The sequence below is a fragment of the Festucalex cinctus genome, chromosome 20 (genome assembly GCF_051991245.1).
Source record: "Festucalex cinctus isolate MCC-2025b chromosome 20, RoL_Fcin_1.0, whole genome shotgun sequence".
NCBI classification, from domain to species: domain Eukaryota; kingdom Metazoa; phylum Chordata; class Actinopteri; order Syngnathiformes; family Syngnathidae; genus Festucalex; species Festucalex cinctus.
In genome coordinates, this window is record NC_135430.1 from 12219265 (window position 1) to 12238396 (window position 19132).

General features: G+C 39.3%; 2 protein-coding genes and 1 long non-coding RNA gene across 7 annotated transcripts in view; 2 read left to right on the plus strand and 1 right to left on the minus strand.

The window, feature by feature from the left end:
- The first annotated feature begins 451 nt into the window (after positions 1 to 451).
- On the plus strand, positions 452 to 5524 carry insig1 (insulin induced gene 1). Of its 2 annotated transcripts, XM_077509643.1 has the most exons (7): positions 452 to 525; positions 1537 to 1639; positions 1720 to 2071; positions 2933 to 3057; positions 3176 to 3342; positions 3422 to 3521; positions 4030 to 5524. In XM_077509643.1, exons 3-7 carry the CDS (start codon positions 1726 to 1728, stop codon positions 4057 to 4059), a joined length of 768 nt encoding a protein of 255 aa, XP_077365769.1. In that variant the 5' UTR covers positions 452 to 525; positions 1537 to 1639; positions 1720 to 1725; the 3' UTR covers positions 4060 to 5524. The 2 variants fall into 2 exon arrangements, with proteins under 2 accessions (XP_077365769.1, XP_077365768.1); XM_077509642.1 differs by lacking the exon at positions 452 to 525 and having other exon boundaries at positions 1399 to 1639.
- Positions 5521 to 19132, minus strand: part of LOC144009765 (uncharacterized) — a 42522-nt gene continuing 28910 nt past the window's right edge. For 2 of the 4 annotated variants that reach the window (XR_013281035.1, XR_013281037.1), the window contains 3 exons: positions 13250 to 13543; positions 5708 to 5769; positions 5521 to 5609 (listed from right to left, as the gene is read on the minus strand). This is a non-coding gene — a long non-coding RNA (uncharacterized LOC144009765). The remainder of the gene's footprint in view (positions 5610 to 5707; positions 5770 to 13249; positions 13544 to 19132) is intronic. The other 2 variants (XR_013281038.1, XR_013281036.1) reach the window with 2 other exon arrangements.
- On the plus strand, positions 15189 to 18841 carry en2a (engrailed homeobox 2a). The gene is made up of 2 exons (XM_077509120.1): positions 15189 to 16076; positions 16859 to 18841. The coding sequence occupies exons 1-2, from the start codon at positions 15533 to 15535 to the stop codon at positions 17173 to 17175; spliced, it is 861 nt and encodes a 286-aa protein (XP_077365246.1). The 5' UTR covers positions 15189 to 15532; the 3' UTR covers positions 17176 to 18841.

The following is a 19132-nucleotide window of genomic DNA, read 5'->3' on the forward strand; positions in this document are numbered from 1 at the left end:
TATCTTCATGTTAGCAGGAACAGTTGATGTTAAAATGGACAAACAGGATGGTAAAATGGACAATTCTAATGTAGAGAAAAATGTTTATTCATGACTCGCAAGGCAAAATGCAACGAAAGGATAAAGAAATCAGTGTCGGATATGTATTTGTGGCCTCAGGCATCCCGCCTGGGTGGAGTTACCCGAGTTATCCAAGGTTTGAATTAAAAAATAAAACCAATATTTTGACAATTGTTGAGATTGCGTCATGCTTTCTAATCGTGGGCCATCTTCTTGCAAAAACACGTTTCCCATGTTATTGCTAAAAAGGGGCTCAGCCTGGTCATTGAACTTGTGACGCATGCTTATGTGTTAATGCTGATGTGCAGCCTGACACGCACACCACGCCTCCCCATGAACTCGAGCCGCTTGACACCACATCGTACCACTGACCTCATTCACAAAAGGCTGCTAGACTATAAAAAGGTATGTGGATGTGAAACATATGGTTGATGGTCTGCGAGGATTTTTTTTTTTATACTATTGGTAAGTGTACATTTTGTCTATTTGTAGTACAACTTTAAATGTGACCAAATGCATTATTTGTGTCTATATTTGAGTTAATAAAAGTGAAGAAGAAAAAACTCAGTTTGGCACCTTGCCACAAATTTATTACGGATGCATATCTCTCAATAAAAGACGATTCGTTACATATCTCAATCCAGTAGGAACTATTTGATTGGTTCCATTCAGTGTGATTATGATTAAATTTGATATAGCACGGCTGTAGCTTTTGCCATGTTTACTACACTATCCCCAAGTTGTTTGGTACATTTCTCAGATCAGATTTGAATGTCCCCACAGTACTTGTTCAATCTTCACATTTTTTTTTTTCACTTGCTTTGGCACACCCATGCAAATGATTATGCAAAATTCTCTCTTACCAGATGAATCTAGGCTTTTTCTAATAAAGGGAAATGTGTGAAGCATTCGATCAACCGGTTTTATGAAAAGGCTACATGCAAAGATAATTGTGATGTGGATCAGAATTTGTGGCTTGGGGTAGGAAGATTGCACCGTAATCTCTACTAGGATGCATGTACAATTTCCCCTAGTAGATTACCCCATGCTCACACTTTACAATCAATTTCCCAATTCAAATTCCACAGGAGGGAAAAAAAAACATTAATTGGTGTGGGTTTGTTGTACTTTTTTTCTTACTTTTTTATTATAAAATCATTATTCATATTAATGTTATAGAATGTTTGGGTTTTAATTGTGTTAAATTCTTATTAAGTTTCATATTTAAAATAATTTTATTTTTTTAGGAGGGTTTGTGGTTTGAGTTGCTGGCGTGTTTCACTTCCGCTTCTCACCCGCCCCTTTAGTGCATAGGGAGGTGGGGTGAAGTGACGTCACATCCCACACCGCCCTCCGATTGGCCGCTGAGGCTCACCCGACACAGCTGTCTGTGTTGTCTGACCGAGAGAGAAGCTGTTTTTTTTTCTGTTCAGCGCCACGACGTGATTTTAGCTCCCTCTTTTTCTCCTTTGCTAGCGTGCTGACAATAATGTTAAGAAAGTACTCAATTGTGGTGGAAAAAATATCCCGGGAGTGGTGAAACCGATTGGCGAGTGAGAGATTGGTGCAAGAGATCAAGGTAAAACTGAGTCGTGACGTCGCGACTTTGTTGCAGTGTGTTTTACTTTTGTTTTGATTCTGACCCTTTTTCGTCTTTAGTGCCAAATGTCCAGCTTGGAGGAGCACTACTGGAGCTGCTCCCGTGCGCCGCAGTCGGAACGCGAACACTCGTCGTCGACGTCGTCTGCGACCAACTGGTTGGCGTCCAAAGGCGTGGAAATGATGTCCATCATCACGTCGGTGCTGAGCAGCGCCTACAGCTCGCTGCACCGCCACCGCACGTTTAACTTGATCCGCCGCGGCCTGGTGCTGTTCGCCGTGGGGGTGATCCTCGCCCTGGTGCTCAACTTGCTGCAAATCCAACGTAATGTCACGCTCTTTCCCGAGGAGGTGATGAGCACCTTGTTCTCGTCCGCCTGGTGGATCCCACCGTGCTGCGGCACCGGGGCAGGTGAGTTCAAACGAAAATAAATTGTACCTTTTGAGTCACTTGCTTTATGTTTTTCACAATAACATGAGCTGTAAGTCCGCTATTATTCAACAGTGCTTGATGTTTACACTTTCGAAGCGATAACATGTCAGGCGCGGGGGTTACTTGAGTGGAATCGTGCGTTAATGATTCACCACTTGGCAACGTTTTTTTGTTGGCTATTATGTAATGCGACCTCGTGGGCTTTTTTTATGGTGGGTTTCGATTATGTTTGTTTGGCGGAGAGGTAAGGGTTAAAAGGAGTTAAATTTGTGGTTCTTTAGATATCCTCGCGCTCCCATTGGCTGCTGCGAGCAGGACGCGAGGCGAGCCGCGCGCTCATTGGTTGGAGTCATAACGGGTGACTGGAGAGGCGGGGCTTTGGAGGGAAAGGCTTTGTTTGAAGGAGGAGAGACAGGAAGTGGGATGGGACATGACGATAACATTTGGCGTTTTCGTTTAATACAGCGAGTTATTGCTCGACTTCAATAATATAGCTGTCAGGTTACTATTTCAAGGTCCACATACTTAAAACCATCTATTAACAGGCTATAAAATATATACCGGTAATTTAGGTGGTTTTCAAATGAGTTATAGTCCTCACTTTGTCAGTCCAACTTTCAGAAAATCTGATTTCCAGTTGTAACTTAATTACAATTACATCATTCATTCAAAACAAATTCTGCTTTTTCTTCTAATACAAAAGAAAAAGTTTATTTTTGATCAACTAATTTCCTCTTTTCATGAGTACACTCAGCAAAATAACTTCCATATTTATATTTTTTGCTTATCTTATGAGCTGTTGTTCCTCTTTTTTTTTTTTCTTCTCCCCACCATCTGCAGTGGTGGTGGGCCTGCTGTATCCGTGCCTGGACAGCCATCTTGGCGAACCGCACAAGTTCAAGCGGGAATGGGCGAGCGTCATGAGATGCATCGCCGTTTTTGTGGGAATCAACCACGCCAGCGTTGTATCCTTCCCACTAGTAGCCAATCACCTTGAATGTCCTCTAGTAACCTCAAGCGAGCGTTTTGTAGGTTATGCAAACATTGGTGGTCACTTTGCCCCTAACTTGGCACCAAAAACAGAAACTGGACATCGACAACAGTGTGCAGCTGTCGCTCACCCTGGCCGCCCTGTCGCTGGGCTTGTGGTGGACCTTCGACCGCTCGCGGAGCGGCTTCGGCTTGGGTGTCACCACGGCCTTCCTCGCCACCATTTTTACTCAGCTGCTGGTCTACAACGGCGTCTATCAGTATGTGAACACATCATATGGAAAGCTGTCATTTTCAGAGAATTCACCATTTGAACAAAGTTTTTAAACTGTGCCCCAGGTACACATCTCCAGACTTCCTGTACGTGCGCTCCTGGCTGCCATGTATTTTCTTCTCCGGCGGTGTTACCGTGGGAAACATCGGACGCCAACTGGCCATGGTACGTCCGGGTAGCTATTGTGCTGCCCGTTTTTAGAACTCAAGTTTATTGGGTATTTTTTATTTATTTATTTTATTTTATTTTTTTAAGTGTGTATGGGGCTGTGCTAAGCGGTTGCTAGGGGTAACCACCACCACCTTAAAAGGCAGCTTGTTTACAACTTTCAGATGTAATTTTACTTGAACATAGCTGTTCATAGTGAAAAAAGTGATCATGTATTTTATTAACATGTTATGCGTTTTTGATCAAACAATTCAATAATCAAGTTTGGCATAGCTATTCATGACGTACATAACTAGTTTGAATTCATGCAAAGGCATCAAACCAGTTGTTCAAAGCTGTGGCAATGTTTTTCATCTCATTATAAGTGGTTAACATTTAAAGGTTTGTCGCACGGAAAATTCTTAATTGTATTGTTAGGATGATAGTTGTAATATTGTACTTCCTGACAATTTGTGCATATGTTTAAAAGTCAAAGCATTTTCTTACACATGGTTTCCTCCCACAGGCGGGTGTTGAGAAGCCGCACAACGACTGAAGACATCGCAAAAAGACAAAAAAAAAACAAACAAACTTGTGGTTTGAGGGGGGGAAGCTTTTGGTCCAATGTGCCATGTGACCTCAGAGCCCCGCCACAGCTTCGAAAACGACAGGACAGTGTTTTTGATTCTTTTTGTCAGGTTTTTTTCCTCCCTTCTAATTTTACTTAGAAGCTGGTTTGATTTTGACTTGACAACTGTCTTTTAAAGGGAAACGTTCTGGATTTTTTATTTTTTTTTTCCTGGCATGCAACAAATTCAAACCTTTTTTCGGGGAGTTAACCTAACTTTTTTGCCTGCTTTTTATTCTTCTACGTGACTATACCACACCACATGGAGGAATGAGGAGTGACAGGATATGTACGCAGGAGTGCCAATTTGGCTAGTTAATAACTAGCATCACATCTGCATAATTTGTTTATCTCCATGTGTGCTTCAAGCTAATTAAGCGTCATGACTCAAGAGAAATGCTGTTCAAGTGTGTGGCTGCAACACATTTGGATGGTCTATAAACTGACAAGATGATGGTCTCAAGTGTTTATATATTAAAAAAAAAAAAAAAATGGGCCTCAAAATTCTGAATTAAGCTAATGTTGGAGAACTAATCAGCTAGTGTCATTCTCAGTCAGAGACCAGCAATTAGCCAGTATTGGTGGAATAGCCTCCAGTCTTTATCCAGTATCACCAAAACAGGAATTGGGAAATAAAACTCATAAATGAGTCAGTGTCTGAAGTCAGATATTAGCTGATGTAGAAATTAGCATCAACGGGTTATGGAAGTTGGATTGGCTAGTCCGGATATTTAGCCACTGTCACCGTAGCGAAAGTCATCAAACATTTGATGATGCAGAAAACCAGGAATTACACCAGATGTGAACAAAAAAAATATATTAGCCAGTGTCAATCGAATCCAAAAACGAGTCTGTATTGGAGGGCAAGACTTCAGGAACTAGCCAGTATCCAAAGAATTATCTCCTTGGTGGCAGATGCTGTTAATCTGTTAAGTCATTTGGGATGGGGCCGAAGATCAGTTTTGCAATCTGTGATTGCCTGTGCATTGAAGTATTCTCGATGGAAGGCGGTGCTTTTGTCATGATCATGCATCGCGTGAATTTCTACACAACAAATGACACTGTGGCTTGTAAACATACACATTCAGGTGTTCTTACTGTCAGTATGTTAACCGGGTAAGAGGTGAAGTGCAACCGGTGTACACGCGCAGGCCAATTCATTATTATTTATGATGATTTCTGACATTTCACAAGTCGGGATATTGATCTGGTGTTAAAGTGGATTCAGCCACATTTCGGAAGGATTTTTTTTCCCTCCTATGGAATGAAATGAGTGAGGTGGAAGAAGAAGCTTTACTTTGGTTTGGAGGTGATGAAGCACCTCGTTCATGCTTTTGTCTTATTTGCCTTTTTTTTTTTATATATATTACCTGAAATAAAATACATGTGGAAATGATGACTTGTTTATTATGGGATGTAAGATGGGGTATTGGGGTGATGGTCAAAGCAGCTGCATGTCGGAGTCCCCTTTTGTTGAACTGAAAGTAAATAATACAAGAGATTTGGATCAGACAACAGGAACGTGCTACATAATCCCAATTTTGGGTCATAATCATATGTAGTGATGTCGTGTTACCACTAGATGTCAGCATTTATCTTCAGCTCGGTCTGGACGCTTATCTCAGTCATGGTGGACCCCTAGTGGAGAAATGAGGAAAGGCACACAATCCATTAACATTACACAAGTAAATTCTCTCCATTACGCTTAATAAAAAATAAAAATAAAAAAAAGCATATGTGACGTCACTGAGGTGTGGTAGTAAAGTCTGTTGTATGTTACCAAAAAAGTGCCGAGTATAAAATTTCCGAGCAAGTGGGCGAGCTAGGAAAATACAAGTACAAGTGCTGACTCATGCTTGATCCGAGCTTTTCATGTGTGACGTCACTAGGTGGACGGTATACTGTCGTGCATGATGGGGTTAAAGTGCTGAATCACGTTACAAGTTGCTATCTACTTATTCACTTTGTTATCTTCATTCACTCATAATCCACTTTATTTAGTTCATATATGTATAGCCCACTTACCTATAGGAATTTAATCTTCTCATTCACTATTTACCTACCTATAACTGACATCGATCTTTTCACTGATTTACAGTACCACCTTCGCACACTTATTTTATTTACTTTCTTTTTCGATATTCACTTTACTTACCGAAATGTTATCTATAAATGTGTGTTTATTTCATGAGTCCTACGCCATGCACGCTAAATCCAACCCCGCAAACGTGAACAAGAACGAGCGCCATGTGCGCAGCTGGGTGTGGGGTCAAAACAACTCAGGTGCACCCAAGGTGAAAGGGGCAACGCGAGGCCCGCCGGCTCTATTTTAGCCGGGAACGAGCGATGCCACACAGGGAGAGGGCGGCTCGGGTGACCGCTTTACTGGCCGCGACCTCCGGGCGAGGCTCGCCGACTTTGCGCACGCAAATAACATAACACGCATCGTTGTCATCCCGCACGCAAAACCTACACGCGCAAGGTCACATCATTAGGTACAGCCAGGACTCAAAGCACCAATTTGGTTTCGGGGAAAAAAAAATGTTTAGGTTTACTATAATTATCAACTTATGTATTTGCAATAATAGGCCTATATATATATGCATCAAAATAACTTTCCAGACATTTTATGTATAGGCTACACCTGCACTTTTATTTAAACATACCAGAAAACAACTGTGTGCTGTAATAATAACTACAACTTGGTCTATTTTGATGTTATTAAATTTATTGCGACTTCATTCATTATTAGGCCCCTTCCACTTTAGCACTTTATATTAAAAAGAAGCATTCTAACAAGAAAACCCAAAAAGTTAAAGCGAGAACTCAGTCTTCGTTTTGCTTATACTTTCCAGCCACTTCATTAAGGCATACCTGCACTTTAACTTTAATATTCTTTTAATTTTGGCTTAGATTTTTTTCTTTTCTTTTTTTCCCCCCATAAATTTTATTAGATACAGCTTCATCAAAACGTCCCCTGCCAGGTGAAAAAAAAAATCTGCCTGGCAACAGCAGCTAAAAATAAATATAGGCCCCTATGTGCCGATTTTTATTTTTGTATGTTATAACATACATTCAAATTAGATAGCCTACTTTCCACAATGCACCCTTGTATCACTTTACGGGCCACTTTATTCCGCAACTTTTTATTTATTTTAATGAACTTCAGGAGAGGAAAACCTCACTTATCCCTATTTAATAACCAAACTAAAGGAATCTCGTCGCTATTTAAAGTGCACCTCCCGCGTGTAAAGTTTACGTGTGGAACAAGTTTTAGTTTTTTTTTTTTTTTTTTGCCCCCCCCCCTGCAACGAAAAGGGGGGCGCGGGGAGTGGGGGACAGGTGCACTCCGCATATGGACCATCCCAAGCCCGAAAAGCATGCTCTCATCAAGTGGAACTGCATGTGGGACCCAAACCACCACCCACGCGGGGCGACCCTCGAGGGCCACACTACGTGCAGGTGCACTTTGACCTGAAAATAAACTAACAAGAAAAAAATAAATATTTCTTGATAAGAATTCCTCCAAAAACATTACATTTAAGTACAATGAAATAAAGATATACAACAATTTGTAGACGTTTTACTATGATTTTTCCAACGTTATTATAAGCACATTAAAAATTTTGCAACTTTTTTTCCCACAATATGATTAATAAATTCAAACTGTTAAGTTGAATATAGATCTCTTAAAAAGCAAAGCATAGAAAAAAGCAGACTCAAACAACATTTCTAAAATGTAATTCTTTCAATTGTAATTTTATCACTAGTAAAAAAAAAGAACACTAAACGAATTGCTTTATACTTCGTTACTATTTGTTGTTTTTAGGTATTGATATTTCTCCATTAATATGGTGTATTTAACAATTAATGCAACATATTACATATAATCATTTTAACTATATAATATGTTCTAATAATATATACGTTGATATTTAACTTTCATTCAGTATGTTTTTCTAACACTAATTCACAATTACACAAATTCACAAAATGTTGGAGGACTGCAGGTTTTTATTATGCATTTTAATTCCAGTGTATGAAACTTTTTCAAATATGTTAAATTATAGATTTTGCGATATTTATTTGTATTTAAAACTATAACGTATTACACTATTAAAATTAATGCAGTCCAAATCAACAGATGTGGTACCTTAAAAAAAAAAAAAAAAAAAACATAAGCACAAATTAGTGTACATGGAACATCATAGAAGATTTTTTTTTGTAATATAGCAATAACATTTAAATGTAAGTTTCCTTCTTTAATACTAATCATGAATTGAGTTTTCCTTTTTTTTGTACAATTTTGTTCATTCTCTTCGCTGATTGGCTGGAAGTCCTCACGTGGTTCTACTGCCTTATCTTGACCATTTTGCCTTCTTTGCACTACAAAGGCTCAAAAACGCATTTTTTTTTTCGCCAAACCTCAGTGACGTCACGCATCTGTCTGATGTCTAAATAAGCGCGAGCGTGTTTACAATACAGCGAGAGTGAGAGCGAGAGAAAAAAAGAAAAAGAAAAAAAAAAGAATCAATCCTTCTCGGCCCTTTGCAGCTTCTAATAACTTTTTAATCCGTGTGATCGCTGTTCCGTGGCGAAATCTCCTTTCAATCGGGATTGTTCTTACTTAAGTCACTTAAGTCATATGAGCACAAACAACAAACGCCTGCGCCACCCTGCGTGAGCAATTAAGGCCTGAGGCTTCATTGGATGAAGCCTCTAATTGAATGGCTCGCCCACAGCGTCACTAATGACAAGACAAAACGACCATTAACATTTTTAGTTTGTTTTTATAGGTTATAATATATCTATTAACTTAAGTTGCCCAATGTCTTTAATTTTATTATTGTATTTATGTATTTATTATTATTAGTATTATTATTATTATTATTTTATTTATCGTTTTATTTATTTATTATTTTTTATTTTATTTGTATGAGATATACACAGGGCTGGACTGGCCCTCTGGCATCCTGGGCAGATGCCCGGTGGGCCGGGCCCTCCTTTGCAGTGCAATTTAATTGATTATTTTCCTCCATTTTACCCCAAGAGACCAGCCCACAATTTAGAGAGGGCAGCTCATTAAACTAATCAACAATCAGTGGCAGAGTTACGTGGTGGTCAGAAGTTGGGGCTGGTAGGGCTCAAGTCAAAATGCTATTTTTAATTTCATTTCAATTGTTTGAACTACATTTATAAAAATAAATAAACAAATATAGTAGCAACAGCATGCTAAAACTCATTTTGTCACACTACATTCCAACAATAAAATAGGTAAATACTAGAAGTATTTGTCATCGACTTTAATTAGGTTTTTAAGGTGACCGTGAAGAAAGAAGGTAAGAAAGAACTTTCAAACAACACAAATGTGTCTTAATAAAATCATTGATAATTTGCACATATTTCTTTTTTACCCTTCTTTTACCCATTGTCTTTTTTTTTTCTTGCTAATAATTGAACAATGATGACAGGTCTGACCCGGGATGTCACAACACTTCCGGTTCGGACAGGCAGACAAAAACAAATCATACACGAGGGTCATCCGCAGAGGGAGGGGTGGGGGGTGTTGGGCTCCTTCACATTGTGTGAAAGGCACAGGAAGCAGCAGGATTTGGGGGCGACCCCTGCAATGGGGATATATTACCTACCACCCTCCCCCCCATTCTAAATCTTCAGCTTGGGGGGGGGGGGTAGTGTTGTGAGGGTGTATGTGTAGAGAGGGGGCAAGGGATGTGGGGGTCGCCCTGTGATCTCTGAGCTGGCACACATGACACCGTCCATTCACAAATCCATGTGCAGCACCTTTTGTAGTGTATCACTACTACTACTACTACACGTACGCACACTCTTCCACACCGCCTCTTCTGAAAGTGGGTTATGGGAGCTCAAGGACACTGCACATGCGCGCAAGGTGAGTATAGTATAGCAGCGATTGGGGCTGCATGCCAATTGGCTGCACCCAAGGAAAAAAACAAAACAAATATTTGACTGCACTTTTGGAGGCGCTAGCGCACGCACGCACTCAAAACAAAAATCATGTCACTCCGTATTATTTTCAACAATCAATTATAAATGCTGCAGATTTAACTCAAGATAATAATAATACTAATTCAACCATGCATGCAAAGCAGCAGTCTTACACTCATAATGCTTCATTAAAGGCAACATGTCTTTATTATCCTTTCGTTAGGTCTCCAAGTATAGCACCATAATGATCAACATTCAAATGCAGTAACTAGTAGGCTGAAATGTTCATCAAAATGAGGCTGATGTTTTAGCCCTAAAAAAATATATTTTATCTTATTGTAAGCCACTGTAACAAATGAGTTCAAACCTAACTACTGTACTGAAATATAGGAGGATTTTTAAAAATTAAAAATAAATAAATACATAAATAATATGTATTGCACTTAAGTGAGACAAATTGCACTTAATAAAAAAAGATTTCTTAAAGATTAAATGCAAATGCATTGTTCTGACCTTAAAAGTTAAATTTAACTTCACTATAAATGAAATGCATTTTTTAAAGTACTGTACTAAAAAAAAAAATTCAATAATAATAATAATAATAATAATAATAATAATAAAGGCTTAAGCTATAAGCTTCATTATAATATTATAGCCTAGTAGGATATTGTCCATGTCATGTTTTAGGAAAACAATTAAAAAACAAACAAACTAATTCAACAAATAAAGTCCAGTTAACCTCGATTAAAACTTTCTGGATTTCTATGACCTTGATGACTAAACATCTAGTTGACATAAAAACACAATTTCAGCAAGCACATCGGTTGTGACAGCAAGTTAAAACGATTACGCAATTATGCTAACAGGCTAACAATAAGTTAGTTGTATATAAATAAAGATGCCTTGAATTTCATGTTTTAAAATGTCAATATTATTTGTAGTTTATTAAGTGATTCTTTCAAGTCCCACTAGAGGGAGCCTGTGAGTAGTACTTTCATCACAATTTGAGAATCGCTGTTATAATAACAAATGGTGGAAACACATTGAATTAAAAATGCTAAGATGGAATCATAAACTCAAAATAATGACAAATATATTGGGATAAGTCAACTTTGGTGTCCTGATGCTGAGATGATTCAATTTAATGGGAAATATGTGTTTAAATCGGAATCACGATCTTCCTCATGGGAATGACACAAAACGGCTCCCTCTAGTGGTACGTGGAAGAATCGCTACTTAAACGTTCAAACTGTGCATAATGTTACATTACACTTCAGTTGCATTTAAATTTAATACTTGCAATTATCTTTAAGAGTTTGTTTTGCAAAAAAAAAAAAAATGTATTTTTTATTGAACTTTTACGCACAAACATTTGTATTTGATTCATAATTTCAGTTTTAACCATAGTGTGAATTTTTCAAAACTGTACAGAATGTTATTTGGCCTAATGTTGGTCATGATGGTGGCACATGGAGAGGACAATGTCGAGTTTCAAATCTTTCAACTATTATTTCTGAGAATGAAACCACAAAATGAATCTACAACTTGTCACATTGATTTGAAGACTCGTGCTTAGTCGTGAGTTTGATGATGCTTTGTGGAAATGTCAAACAAATGCACATGTTGCTATAATGGTCGAAAATATATTCATGTTGATTATTTCTGATGGAAATCAAACTCAAATACATGTTTTGATTTGTAAATGTAGTTTTTAGTTCTGATTTGGACAAGTCAGTAGTGGACTTGGCACTAAAATAGATGCACATGTTGCTGTCATGTCAAATGGACAATATTTTAACATCTGGGTTTTTTTTTTAGCTGGATATTGATGAGCCCCCATAAAATGACACTAAAATTGAAGCATAAGTTAAATACAAACATTAAAGTTAAGTTCTTGAGTCTTCATTTTGACTATTAGTGGGAATGAAAACAGAGTTGATGCACTACAAAGTTTACCCTGAGGTTGTAATTTTTTTGACAATTATTGTTGGTGAAAAAGCCACAACAGTAGATTCATATGCTCCTTTGATGACAAAAAAATAAAAAATAAAGAAAAATATTTTAAAGGCGTATCTTTTGGACTTAGGTAGGGGTTAGTGTTTCAGTGACTATGCCTGAAGAAAAGTGGCATTACATTACAAATACATTTTCCTAGAATGACAAAATATCCATTTGTGTGAGAAAATAATACCAAAATGAGAAAAAGATGAAGATTTTAAAGTCTAATTTTTAGTCACATTGAGATTAATTCCTTGCGAAAATGACTCCAAAATAAGATGTGCATGTTCATATAATGGAAAACCTCAAATTTCATGAGCATTTTTTCCAAAACTGAAGGGCTCCACCACTCTCTTGTGATTTTATACATTCCTATTATGATTTATATATATATATATAAAAAAAAAAGTCAATTTTGAGTCTTCAGATTCCATTACGTGTATTTCTACACTGGCGAACGAACATTCTGAGTCTAGTTTGGAGACTTGACGTGAAGTTATCCATGTGAAAATGACACCAGGGTAAGATATTATTGATCCAAATGGAATGACAAATATTTAAAATCATCCTGCTGCTGCTTTTTTTTTCCCCCTCTCTCGGCTAGCTCGACATTAAAGCGTACACGTCATTGCAGCAACACTGCAAAACTATTTCTCATCTGAAGCCATTTTGTCTTTCACCTGTTGTCACTTTCAGAAAGGAAATTTCAACCTCAAGAGTCCAAACTAGACTTTTTTTTTTTTTTTTTCTTCCCCATATGTGGATTTGTAGGAATGTATCAGTGTAGTTTAGAGTCTTGAGAAAAAATGGCGGAATATGATTAAAAAAAAAAAAAAAAAAAGAAAAAAAGAAATCTGCTGCTAGTGTGTGTAAATAATGCAATTCTCTATTCTGTGGAAACAAGCCCGCCGTCTTGTGCCTCCATTGTGTGCTGCTCATTTAGCGCCTTCCTTCCACTCCCAGCATGACAACAGTGTGTGTGCGTGCGCACAATCAGAATTCAAATGGAGCTTTGAGGAGTTGTAACATGGCACTATTCCACATCATTTGGGCTACGTCCAACCCCCACAAAAATGCAACAATTTGCTAAACACATCCACAGGTCCTCAAAATATAGAATCAAAATGTAAAAAAGTACAAGTGGCAAACTCACCCTCCCTTGGTTGAGCTCTCATCTCCCCCCCCAAAGTGTGCTGTCTCCTCGGCTCAGACGGTCCGGGTCCAGTCTGCCCCCCGCCCCGGGTAGCTCGGCGCAAGCATGCGTCGTCCCGAGAGGAGGAGGACTAACTACTGCGCACAAAAAAAGTTGGTCAGCAAAAAGTTAGCCCCAAAAGTTTGGTCTTTGGCCGGGGCCCCCTCCCTGCATGTCGGTGTGCATCACTGCTTTCCTTTTTCAAGGCGATATGGACCACAGGTCAGCGTGGGAACCCTTGGGAGGTGGTGGGGGCTTAAGAGAGAAAACATAAATAAATAAGACAGTTCAAATAAGAGTATTGCAAAATGGACAACTTTGTGATGACTAAAGTGACAAAGCTTGACATTTCTTGAAAATATTGTGTTTATGGTCAACAGGTCAGATCACATTTTTTTTCTCACTCATCCATTTTGGACTAAATTGGGATTAAAAAAAGAAAAAGAAAAAAGAATTTAATCCACAAAAAACTAAAAAAATAAAAAAATAAAAAATACAAATTGTGAATAGAAAAAAAAAATGCGTAAGGACTGAAGGTTACCGATGATTAACTCCATAAAATAAACCAGAAAATAAATAGAAAACTGTACATAATTTGGGAGTATTTTGCAATAATTTTGTCTTACTGTCTATGCGCTATTTATTTATTACAGTCTATATATCAGGTATGGACAACCTACGGCTTGTGGGCCATGTACGGCCTAGTAGAGCATTTAATCTGGCCCGCAGTGCAATTTTAAAAACAAATAGGTGAAATATTTAACCAACAAATACTCATAATATGTAATAAAAAAAAAAAAAATCAGATTTTTATTGGGTTTTTTTTTCGTATTTGTAACGTGCCCTATATATGCATACATTTAAAATCTAATAAATACATTCCAGATGACTTTCTAAAGTTAAAAATAAAAATAAAATACAAAATTGTGCATAATTTGGATTTGTTTAGTCCAATTCATTTTAAATTATTTTGGGATAATTTTTGTTTTTCTGTCTTGGCCTATGTTGGTTCATACAGATTGGAAATCGATGGCTCGTGGGCCATATAAGGTCCGCCAAAGCACTTTATTCGGCCCACCATGCAATTCTATAAAAAAAAACAAAAAACTAAAAACTTGTTTAAAAAAAAAAAAAGTTTATATTTAAATGCAATGAAACAGTGTAAAATCATGTTTCAGATTATGATAGGGGATGTTAATGTTTGTACCTTCAAGTGTTCTGGAGAGTTTTTTTTCCTATTGGGGTCCTATCAGCTTCCTAAATTATGTAGAACAAAAGTTTACTATTATAAATTATAAATGTGGGATAAATGCTTGTGCTTTTTATGACAGCTTGAGAGTGAAGGAAACTCCTGCAGGTTTCTGACCCTTTGCAGTTCCTCCTCCTGACAAATGTGCATTTAATATTAAAAATGTATTATTTTTAAACATTTAATAACGGTTTTTGTGACTGTCTTCTTCAGGGACTTTCATAGTTTTATTTATTTTTTGGGGGGGCACAATTTCTGCACCGGATGCCCTTCCTGACACTTTTTTTTTTTCTCTCATGTTGTTTAACTTCTAGGTGCAAGACATTTCTAATTGAACCATTATATAAATAGCTTACGTTCCCCCCATATATTTAAGTGCAGCAGTGGCTTACAATAATATTGGAAATATGTTTAGCCAAAAAACAAAAAACAAAACTAAATAGATGTCTGGTTGTAATCAATTACTGGAGAGAGCCTCGCAGTGAATTTGGGGGTCTGAAAAGGCGAGGAAGGGGGCGTGCGTGCAGAGCTTGAGAGCCCACGTCACGTGGCCTGGCTCCTGGCCTCCCATTGGTCGGAGGCACGTGTCTGGGAGGACAGTGGGGAGACGTCACTCAAGGGGGGCTTCTCGTATGGAAAATAAGAAGCAAACTCCAGAGTGAGAGTATTAAGGCCATCACTTTTTTCGCGAGCCTCTTTATTTAGTTTAGTTTGACGCCGTTCGCCGCCGCGCGGACGTCTCCGTAAAAGGTGCGCAAATGGCTCGGGCGCACTTATAACGGCAGCGACGCGGGGGCTATTATGTCCAAAAAGTATGCTTTTCTCCGAGGACGCTACCGCGAGGCTGTGCATGCCGCTCTCTAGCCATTGTTAATTTTGTTTTTATTTATTTTCTTTTTTTACGATTAAATCCCCCCCCCCTTAAGGTGCATCGGCGCGCGCCGGAGGAGAGCAAGAAAGGGGTTAAACGTAAAGAGAGAAAGGAAAAAAACGAGATGGAAGAGAACGAGCGCGGCAGCAGAGACGAGGCGGATCGGCACGAGTCGGCGGAATCCAACAGAGCCATCCTGCCTCTGCTGCAGGTGCAGGGCAACGCGCTGCAGAACCCGCACCGGGTCACCAACTTCTTCATCGACAACATCCTGAGGCCGGATTTCGGACGCAAAAAAGACACCGGGGCGAACCACCAGCACCAGCACCGACGCGGGGAGACTTTATCGCCCCCGCCGCCGCCGCCGCCTCCTCCTCCGCCGCCGCCGCCACCGCCGGAGAGCCTCGGCAGCCCGGCCGCGCCTCAGACCGAGCCGGTGGGCAGCACGGTGCCCACGGAGGGCACCTCCACGCCGCACGCGGACGCCAAGAAGCCTGCAGCCATAGCCGCCGAGGAGCCCCTGAAAGCCCGCGGGGAGAGCGGAGACCAGTGCCTAAGCTCGGACTCGGACAGTTCCCAAGCCAGCACCAACGCAGCCCCGGTCCAGCAGCCCATGCTGTGGCCCGCCTGGGTGTACTGCACCCGCTACTCGGACAGGCCCTCTTCAGGTGGGTGGGTACGAACCCCGAAAAGCCCCGCAAAACTGACCGGCTTCGAGCTGTGCGCGTTGTGGGCCTCCACGTGTTTACATTTTCGATTAGGCCTATACTTCAAATAATTCACGTTTTTTTTTTAAGGGAAAATATAAATAGAACAAATAAATGCATGCGAGTTGCCTTAATTATTTGGGGGTCAATTATTTTAATTTTATAAAACTAATTCTTGCTCATTGCATGTGCAAAATAACACTCGATCGGTTTCTCTCGATTTGCATGCAATTGCATGTCCGATGTTTTTTTTTATTTTTATTTCAGAACAAGATTTGCAGGCGTAAACATGGGGGGGAAAATGTACGTGTCTTGCGTGGATCAAAATGAGTGGAGTACAACTTGTTCTCATGCATTATGTAGCTGGAGGAGGCGACTACTACGAGTTGTAGTTTGTGTGTGTGTATGAGGAGACACACATACATCGCGATGTGTGTGTATATGTATATGTGCGTTAGCATTAAAAATAAAGCCTTGCGCCAAATTTATGCCCCAGCGCAGGATTTGTTAGGTTACTAAATGCATTATAATATCAGTAATTGTTTTAATAATTTGAAACGAAATTAAAATTGACTGCTAACCCTAAACTGAGGAAAGGTGCATTATTGCTATTTAAAAAAAAATAATAATAAAAAAGGCTCCTTCATGCGGGGATTTTTTTTAAATTAATCATCTTAAGGCGCAAAAGTGGAGAAAAAAACCGCACACCAGTGGTGAAAACACGCACATGTCCTCGGTTGCAGGTCCGAGATCCCGCAAACCAAAGAAGAAGAGCACCAGCAAGGAGGACAAGCGACCGCGCACGGCCTTCACCGCCGAGCAGCTGCAGAGACTCAAGACCGAGTTCCAGACCAACCGCTACCTGACCGAGCAGCGGCGCCAGAACCTGGCCCAGGAGCTGGGCCTGAACGAGTCCCAGATCAAGATCTGGTTCCAGAACAAGCGCGCCAAGATCAAGAAGGCCAACGGGGGCAAGAACTCGCTGGCCCTGCACCTGATGGCGCAGGGCCTGTACAACCACGCCACCGTCACCAAGGACGACAAATCCGACAGCGACTGAACATCAACCCTCCCCTCGATTGGGTTGTTTTTTTTTCTTTTTTCTCTTTTCGTCTATCAAATCACACATAAATATAAAGCAAACTATACAGAGTATAGAGAAGCCAGCCCACATGATATAGAAATATTAAGATGCAATAATATCATCCAACAAGGGCCAGTTTAAGAGAGAATATACCAGCATAAATCCAGAGTCTGCAATATCACGTCTATATACAAGATGCTGTATAAAGTTGTCACTGTCTGTTTTCCCCGCCCAAGCAGGAGCTTCTAATTAATGAATTATGAATGCCATCTAGGATACATATATATGATATAATGATTGTCATTTTTACATCTGGCACTTCTATATGAGAAGAAGCAAGTCCAAAGAATGTTTTTTTTGGTTGTTTGTTGTTGTTGTTGTTCCTGCTGCATCAAGGCTACTGTGAATTTCAAATCAATGCTAACTAACATCGTTTTTGTTTTTAAAATCATGTATAGATATGAAGAGAAAGAGAGAGAAGTCTATGGCATTATTTTCTAACGTTGCTTATATATGTGTGTGTGTGTGTTCGTTTTGTTTTTTTTATTTTAAATAGCAATATCAATCACTGCTGTGTTAAATGAATGACTGCTGCCTCTATAGTGACCGTGTAGCATTCAACCACAAGCACTCATGCAGCTTGTGTTCTTGTTCAATCTCCGACAGTATTTGAGGACTTATGGCAAAAAGAAGGCATTCGTCTGTGACTGTATTAAAAAAAATAACAATACTTCACGTGTATTTATATAGATTCTATTGAGGAAAAAAAAAAAAATCTATCAAATGACCAGTGTTGCTTTAGAGTAGGTATCTGAGGTGTTTACACTGCTTGTTTCTCTCGCAATAACTTTTTTTTTCGTTTTTTTTTGTGAATGGAAAATGTGTCTATGAGGCCTTTTTGCATGAACGCTGCAATTTGTTGTACTTGGGGGCAAACAGCTGTTTATAAAATGGACAAAAACGAGTGAGCAAGCTAAGTCTAGCTGTATTCATGTATCAGGGGGTGGGGGCGGGGGTGGGGGGGGACCTTTTTGCCTATCAGGGGCCATGAAAACTGAATCCAACAAATATTAGCATTTCGGGGGGATTTTTATTACAGTTTGTAGAATCGCTCTTGGGGTCCGCATACAGCCCACCGTCCGCAGTTTCCCCACCCTTTGCCATACGCCAAATTTCTTTTTGTTTGTCTTTCATTGTGTTTTCTGTTGTGCAAAAAAAGTGTGTGTGAATTAAACAAAAAAAATGATGATCCACCAAACTGAAACACACTTTGCCTTAAAAAGTCCCCGCGTGGACTTTTTCTTGAAACATAACTGTGCCGAATCAGACAAGCAGTATTACTTCAAAAAACAAACAAATGCAGACTATTCAAGATGAATGCCTTTTTGCAAACACTGCTGGTATACGACATCATGAATTTACTCATCAGCGTAAAGCTATCTATCTACAGTATATATATCTATGAACAATGCTTACATGAAACGACAGCACAGAGTTGTAGAATGCTATTTTTTATTTTATGTTGGATGCTATCCTTTGGTATAAAGAAGAACAAAATCAAAAAGTGTACATAATTTGTATCATGTATTAAATGGTGTAATTAACTGCCTCCTGGAAATTGCAAAAGAGTAAATAAACCTTGAAGATTATCAACAACAACAACAAAATACTGTTGTGTTTTTATCAGCCGGAATGTTTCACCTTAATGCTGCACTGGAACAAAAAAAAAACAAAAACAAAAAACAAAAACAAAAAACAAAAAAAAAAGGTTTATGTTTTGAATGGCGCAATAATCCTCCTTGCCACGCAAACACCCACTCGGCAGGATGAAATTGGGATGAAAACGTTGCGAAAACATTATGCAAGAGAAAGCCTTGAACAATCCCCTGCAGCCGTGTCCCCCCCCCGCCCCACCGCCCCGACGACAACAATG